Source organism: Anguilla rostrata, chromosome 7 (genome assembly GCF_018555375.3).
Source record: "Anguilla rostrata isolate EN2019 chromosome 7, ASM1855537v3, whole genome shotgun sequence".
Lineage (NCBI taxonomy): Eukaryota > Metazoa > Chordata > Actinopteri > Anguilliformes > Anguillidae > Anguilla > Anguilla rostrata.
Genome location: NC_057939.1, coordinates 39157590 through 39165546, shown reverse-complemented (window position 1 = coordinate 39165546; position 7957 = coordinate 39157590). Strand labels below are relative to the sequence as shown.

The window sequence follows — 7957 nt, the reverse complement described above, 5'->3', positions numbered from 1 at the left end:
GTTTCTGATAAAAAAGCAAATACGTATACATGACTGAGGTAAGAGCAACACTGTGTAGCAGAACCTACAAACATATAAGAAATCAATTATTGGAACTAGTGTTAAATACTATAATATTGAATATCCATTGTAATTTTATCTGAAAAATAACCCCATACAACTTCCCAAATTAGCAATAATATTACTCACAATGAAGGTGTGTATGTCATTAAACAAATATGAGCACATGTGCTCTTGTTTTGTATATTGGAAGTCACCAGGTTACTAACTATTTGATCTTAAAACTAAATCTATATTGACAGTCCTAAAAGTAACTACATACTGTATATATTGAGACTGATGATTTTGAACAAGTTCTGCTTTTACTGTGGAGGAGGAAGCCCAGCCTTTTTATTGTTACCCATATAGCGTATTGCATATTTCATAATGGCATGAGACACAGGAAGTTGGAATATCATTTAATTTAATTGTAATTCATAAGACATACATTTTCTATGAACACTTTGACTGGTTCAATAAAGGTATCTAAAATTACATAAAACCCTTATGGATAATACAAGTCAAACTACTGAATACTTAAAAATAATAAAAAGTAAAACATAAGACATTTTCGTTATTTCTACTCCCAATCATCTATGAATCTTGTTCATCTGTGCATGCATTTATTCATCCCTAATGTCTTTGATAGGGAGGTTCCTTTGCATGTTTGCTGGTTATATATGGTTATGTCATAATGTATAACAGGTTGTAATTAATATACAATTACATTCATTAATATAGAAAACTCCACAAATCTATAAGAAAATCACATTTTGATACATATTGAAAAGTAAAATACACATTGTTAATTAAATGTAAAAAAAATAATAATAGATAGAATGACCTATGGTAGGGCTGCGACATTTTGATAAAATGTTTTTATATTCCTCAAATATAGATTTAAAAAAATAATTAACATATACATGCACAATGAACATTGAAGATGTTCCATGTTTCAAAATATGATTACTTTCCCCTGAATTAATCATTTTTTATTGATGTGATCACATTATTTTTTTATTTTTAAAAATGAAACTAGTTGATTAATGTTCTGCAGCAAGATGATGATATGGTGATATATGGAAAGCAAGCAGCAATAACCACTTGGGAAAGAAACTCCACACTTGTTTTTTGGGGATCAGGTCTGAGTTCTGCCTAATTTGCCCTTGTTCTCTTAGCCCCACTAGCTCCCCTTCCTCATCTGAGCCACCTTGGTGTGGACCTGTGGGTTTGGGTGAGGGGTGTCAGAGTGTGGGGCTCTGTCCTCTGTAGTGGCGGTGAGGCTTGGTCTGTTTTGCGAGGCTCATTAGTCAGACCGCTGTGTTCTGCTCTCTCACATTTTGCTTGTCCTTTGAGGGAGTGAAAGGCATTTTCAGAGACTATGAGGGCAGCCTCATTTCCCGACATCATTTCTGAGTCATTCTCAAAATAGTCAAATGTCTGTTTTCTGTGGTTCTGTTGTCTGCTTTCTGTGGTTGTCTGTGGTTTCTGCCAGGGTCAGGTTCAAAGTCCTACACTGCAGCCAACAGGACAACAGGCGACTTGCACTTCCTGCCATCCATGTGATTGGTTTGCACTCGTCCCAACCACAGAAGCTTCTCCACCCTATTCAATCTCTGCTCCCTATTTTGTTGATGAATGTCCTCAATTTTTGTTTTTAGTCCCTCCTTCAGAAAGTCCCGCCCTGGCTGACCTTTTTTGTCCTGCAAACTGTCGCTTTCCTTGTTTTTTGTATTCGCTGCTATGCTCGGCCTGATTACTGTTCTTTCTGTGATATTAGTGATTGTGTAAAAATTCACACTAAAATGTGAAGAAAGAAGTGTTATATTATGTCCAAAATAAAGTTTTTGTTTTTTTTCTCTCAGATTTATCTAATTGTATGCACAAAAAAAACAGTCAAAAAGTTCAGGACCTCATTTTAGCAGGACTTTTCATACTCCTTTCACCTCCAGTAAAACAGTTAGATTAGCAGATTGTTCTGCAGTATATAAAAACATTAACTTAAGTAACTCCACTGCATAACATGTAGTTCAATTTCAATGGCAGACTAAATGACGTTATGCAAGCTGGGTGCATGTGTGCTCATCCTCAATTATACTAACTCTGCCAAAGCAGATTCTTTTGTGAATGATTTCCATTCATTTGGGATTGCACCATCACCCACAAATTTAAATTTATATTTATTCTCTAATTGTTCCTGAAATTGACAGATGAACCATTTCCAGTAGCGCTGCACACTGCCATCTGGAGTAATGTTCCATTTATTGTAAGGGGCTCCAGCTTTTCTGTAGGTCTTGTAGGGGATACTCTCATCCTCATTCCAACGAGGAATGAATTTTTGATCACTGCTGACTGCTGTGGTGCAGAAATTGACTGAAAAATGATCTGTGCCCTTGTAGTGCCAGCCAGCAAGTGCATCACAACGGTGGAACGTTACTCTGTGTTCTCCATCATGGTTGGGGATGGTGTTTGTGCAGATGGCTTTGCAGAAAGGACACTGTGCCCAGCACCCCTGCAGCTGGTTGAAGAGGTGTTTAGTTGGTTTCTTTCTCAAAGTTTCCATGTCAATTGCTTTTTCATCCTTCAGAATTTCATCAAGAGACTGAGCCATCACATCTTTGAAAAACTTCCAGTCTTCAATGTCTTCATTTTCAATGGTATGCAATTCATTTCTTTTTATTACCATGTGCTCCCCCAATGTTTTACAGAAGCAGTCAAGCCACATGGATGCATTTCCTTTCTTATCTTCCACTTCTCTAGTTGCTTCTGTGCTTGTTGATAAAATCAGATTTTTGAGGGTTCCAAGATTTTCCTCATGCATTATATGCAGTTTTCCAGTATCACTGCAAAAGTTATTGGTCTTTTCTTGGATAAATCTTTGAAAATATCTCTTTGGGAAGACAATGTATTCAGCAAATGAGCTGAAGTCCTCCACAGTTGCCAGATGTTTCAGTATGTGATTCTCAAGGTTTGACCTATTGCTGTTAAAAGCTGGATTGTTGGATTTCATTTCACCTGCAATGTGCTGACTGGTTTTCTCATTCACTGCAGTCAGAAATTCTGGCTTGATGTGTTTACAGAGAAAATCAACAAATATTGTTACAGAATTTGCTCCTTTGCAATAGTTTCTGAATGCTTGGAGATACTTGTCTCTTTGGCTTTCCAGATATGTCAGTGGATGGTTTGCAGTCTTAAAGGTTTCCTGCATCGTCTGAAACCTTGAAACACATTTCAGGCAAAGATGAATAGACAAGTCTGCCTTGAATTCATTTGTGAACTTAAGCTTGCCTGTGGAGCGCTCAAATTGAGCAATGGTCCGCTCAATTTTTTTTAGTATCTCATAAATGAAGCAAGTATCAAAATCCTCCTTGCCGGTTTCTTTTGCAGTGACATATACTTCGACAGAATGACTCACTTCTTGTTGACATTGTTTAACATCTTGAGAGAAAGCCTTTCCCCATGATTTTATCATCTGAATAAAACTTTGAGAAACATGTTTATTCTTGTCAAACTCAAAATTACCTGTTGCGCCTTTTATTTTCTGAAAGACATTTGGCTGTTTTTCAAAGTCTTTTTGGAGTATTGCCTCCACTGCAGCCTTTACATTCACACAGTCATTGGGGATGTTTGCTTTGACCACTTTAGCTGTCCAGTTCACCCAGAGTTTGTCAAATTCTTTTGTTACTTGTTTGTCGTCAAGGCGCTGTGCTTTTAGATTGGATGCCAGGGCTTTGCTCTGCTTGGTCAACTCAGCAGTGTATTCCGTTTTCCTCTGGTCTAGTTCTGATCTATTATTCTTGGAGGTAATTAGTTCTTTACATTTCTTTACTGTCCCATCAATGAGTTCAGTTCTTAGGTTGCTGAAACGTTTGTCAATGTTCACCCTCCATGTTATAAGAGTTTCTCTATGTTTGTCTTCTTTGAAATACTTTTCTATGTCCTGTTGCAGTTGATTATAGACTTGATTGTCAAAATGCTCCATCAGTTCTAGTACATTCACATCCTGAATCAAGTTGCTGCCAATTTGGTTGCAGAGTTTGCTCTGCATCTCCAGAGCATATTTTCTCAGCTCCCATGACCATGCTGAGTACTTTTCTTCTAGAGAAGTGTACACCATCATTTCAACTGTGTTTCTAAAACTGAAAACAAAGTTCTCCTGTAAAAGTGCTCTCCAAACGTCACCAACCCGTGATCTGAATTTTGAAAATGAGGAAAATTTACGCTCTGTTTTCCACTCTGCAATTGTTAGCAGCTTGGTCTTCAGTTCTTGCACATTCTGGCTGTAGGAAGGGTTTGGTGGGGCCATGGGAGGATCCCCCTCCAGAAGATTCTTGAAGTAGAACACTTGGGATTCAATGTCAAACTGTATTACATCACTGAATTCATTAATGCTATCAATGCTCTCTTCCTTTGCTGCTATGGTAGCCATATTATCAAGTTTCTGCAGGAGACGTCTTCTCCCTTCCATAGCCTTTTCTCCAGCCGATGCATCAGCAACATTCTGATGTACAAAAATGCAACTTGGTGCAATTTTGACCTGTTTCATTCGCAAAAAAGCCTGCACGCAAATCTGAAGAATGTCTTGCATCTCTGCTGGGTTTTCCCCCATAATGTTTATTACAGTTATGTCACCAATTGCAATAATGAAAGTGGCAAGCTCATTGTCATGGTTCACTGATAGCTTTGTACTGAGTTCTGGTGATCGGAGTCCCTCTGTGTCCACAATGAGGACAAAGTCATATCCCAGTTTATTTCTGATGCTGGAGTCCACCGGTATGAGCTGCATGAAGGCTCCACGGGTGCACCTTCCTACACTCACAGAAAACTGAACACCAAACATGGTGTTCAGCAGTGTGGATTTCCCAGAGCTTTGAAGCCCTAGAATGGACAGAACAAATAATTTTTTGTCTCCAAGAATGTTAACAAGTTCATCCATAACAGCTTCAATCCATGTTAAAGGCACATGGGCAGCATCTCCATCCATTAGCTCAAGTGGACACCCATAAACCAGCATGTCTGCCCCAATTTTAGGCAGAATAGTGGAGAATTGTTTGTTTGGTCCTGGTGCTTTTGGTGTTGTTTGACTGGCCTCATACAGTTGACCAACCTCTCTCATAAGATGCTGGAGGCTAATGGTTGTTGCAGCCATTTTGTCAGATATGTTGTTGAGTTTTGATTGCATTTGATTGACATGAGATGTTTTTTCCTTGTCCTTTGGTACTTCTCTCATTTTTCTCCAGGTTGATTGATAGTCCACTTCAAGCTCTGCAAGTGCACCAGTGGTAAGATCATCCAGGAAGATTGTGAGGCACTGCAATGTGTAGAGTTTTGTGTCTTCGGAACTATTAGGTTTACTTAAGCAATCTATGAATGATCTTACAAAGTCATTGAGAGGTGTGGCCTTATATAGTTGACTCTCTCTGATTTCTTCCATTTTAGCTGAGATTTCACTCAGCTGCTGTTCAATGCTTTCCTTTTCTTTGCACTGCAAGCGAAACTGCTCTTTGTTTTTCCTAGACCATTCATGCCACAAATGACCCTGAAGGGGCAAAAGCTTCTCCTTCAGAGCCGAAGAGCTTTCCTCCTTCAAAAGACTAATTAATGTCTGAGCCTGTTCATAACCTTCTTGATATGTTTTGTGAACTTCATTCACTTTGAACTGTTGTTGAATTGCAACTTGACGGCACATGTCAATGTTTGTTGTCTGTTTATTTTCACCAATGCACTGTCGGATACTTAAAATCAGTTCTTCTGTAAATTCAGCATGATTCCTGTTCTTTGCGGCTAGCCTAACTTTGGTAGGATTGTTTGACCGCTGAATGAGTTCTTTCCCTGAGAACATGCATATCAAGGGGACTGGAGACTTAGAGAGTTTCTGGGAAATCGCTTTTTCGGCTTCATCCAAAGGATGCTCTGAAAGTAGAAGCACATTGACAGTACTTACTGCCTGAAGAAACTCAAGTTGTTTTTGATGCTTTGCTGCATCACCATGAAGGTTCAGAAAGGCCACACAATCATCAAATATGTCATCGTCCTTCCCTCCTGGACAGTGCCATGCAATCTCCACAACTCCATTCATGAGCAAGCTGTCTTTGGTGCTCCCCTTGCAATGGCGGTGAAAAAATACACTGTGCCTCTGTTTGCTAATGACACCATTCAATATCTGGGACTTGGAGTTGGAATTGGACTCACCTAGTCTAATAAAGGAAACAACTGGGACTGGTGTGCAGGACATTTTTCTGCTCTTGTACTTTCCAGGACTGTCAGCTGTAGAATTTGTGTTACTTTGCCATGATTTACTGATGTATCGCAGGACCCAGAAGGGGAATTCAACCTCCTCCGTACAGGGGTCAGGTACTAGGAAGGGAATTGCAAATTGGCAAGTAGAGAGCTTTTTGACAATGTACTGTCGCAAGAAGTCATTGGCACAATGGAAAACTGCCATGTGAACATCCATTGGATGAATCTGTGTCTCTGTGCAGCTCACATCCAGGAAACTGTTGTCACCAAAATCAAAAAAATCATCATTGTCAACAGTGGTTCGAGCATCCTCTAAATCCATGCTACTTGTGTTATGCTTTATAAACATGTACCTGGCTCTGTAATCCAACATCGTGAGCTTGTAGAGATAGTGGGAGCTTAGCTCTTTCTCCGAACTAGGTTGATTTACACTAAGAGATAAAGTGTCAATGAGAAGAACATTTGCTTGTGACATCTTTTTGGGGTAAGAGTCAATCAGACCAAGCTTTTGAAGCAAATTCATGAGCTGTCTCTTTTTTACATACAGTGTCATTTTCGGTGTATTTTCCTCATCTGTTATCTGAATCTGAGATAAGGATGGCACTTGCTTCAGTAGTAATTAGCCTGCTTGTAGACTGTATCCTTTGGCTCTGCTCTTCTGTCATTCATCTGCGTCCCCATGACTATAGCTTGTAGGCACTCTCTAGCCATGCAATCACCATGGCTGTTTTCAATGCTGATTGAATGGCAACTGAAGTTGTCCTGCAAATGTGACTTAATGAGCTGCAATCGTTTTCCTTTTCTTTTGATGTACTTGCTGTCTTCATCTATGGATGTTGTCATGCTGTTTGTACAGGTAGGCCTGAGCCCTGGTGGCACACTGATCTTTCAGAGAAAGCATGCTATAGCATGCTGCATTTAGTCTGCAAGAATTATTTCTTTCCATTCAGACATGATCAAATGTTAGTTTCATACTGTATCCTAAGACAGTGATTATGGAAAGCACCAACGTCAGCTTCATCTTGATCATTGTCTCTCCACGTCTTACAGAGTGATTTCAGTGATAAGGTTATAGTCTGTGGCTTCTATTTTGGCACTTTGTAATTTTTCAAAAGAACTGAGGGTGTTTCTGCAGTATAACACTTCTTCTTTGGCACACTCCAGAATACTGGTTTGCCCTGAGAATTCAGTAACATAAATGATTTGTATTTTGTTTGTATTTTCTTTTATGAGCTGCAGTCCTTTTCCTTTTACTTTTGATGATACCTTTCTGTCTTCATCCATGGATGTTGTCAATTCTGTTTGTATCAGGTTGGCCTGAGGCCTGGTGGCAGCAGAAATGACTCTGTTTGCATCTTTTTGAGTTTGATTGATCCATGCCAAAATTTTATTTCTGTTTGGAAATTTTTTAACTGAGAATGCATGAGGTTCCAAAAGAGAGTACATCAATGTTCTTACATCTGTGGAATAGCTGTTTACTTTAGCCACTTCCAACACATAATTTTGAAGCATCTCATTAGAGAGACAAATGTGAATCCAGATGTTGTGGGATCCTGTTTTCTCAAGAAGCCTGGATTTTAATTCCTGTAGTTCTGTCAAGTGAAATAAACATTCTGAGGCAGACCAATGCACCACTGACTGAATCTGAATTTTTGCTCTTTCTGCCTCAAAAGTATCC

General features: G+C 39.1%; 1 protein-coding gene across 1 annotated transcript; it reads right to left on the bottom strand.

Moving 5' to 3' along the window:
- Window positions 1–443: 443 nt before the first annotated feature.
- On the bottom strand, window positions 444–6797 carry LOC135259663 (interferon-induced very large GTPase 1-like). Its single transcript, XM_064344263.1, has one exon. It carries the CDS (start codon window positions 6752–6754, stop codon window positions 2132–2134), a length of 4623 nt encoding a protein of 1540 aa, XP_064200333.1. The 5' UTR covers window positions 6755–6797; the 3' UTR covers window positions 444–2131.
- Window positions 6798–7957: the final 1160 nt, after the last annotated feature.

Bases quoted from the DNA above. Each gene is read 5' to 3' on its own strand.
- LOC135259663 (XM_064344263.1), bottom strand. From the start codon at position 6,754: ATGTCACAAGCAAATGTTCTTCTCATTGACACTTTATCTCTTAGTGTA.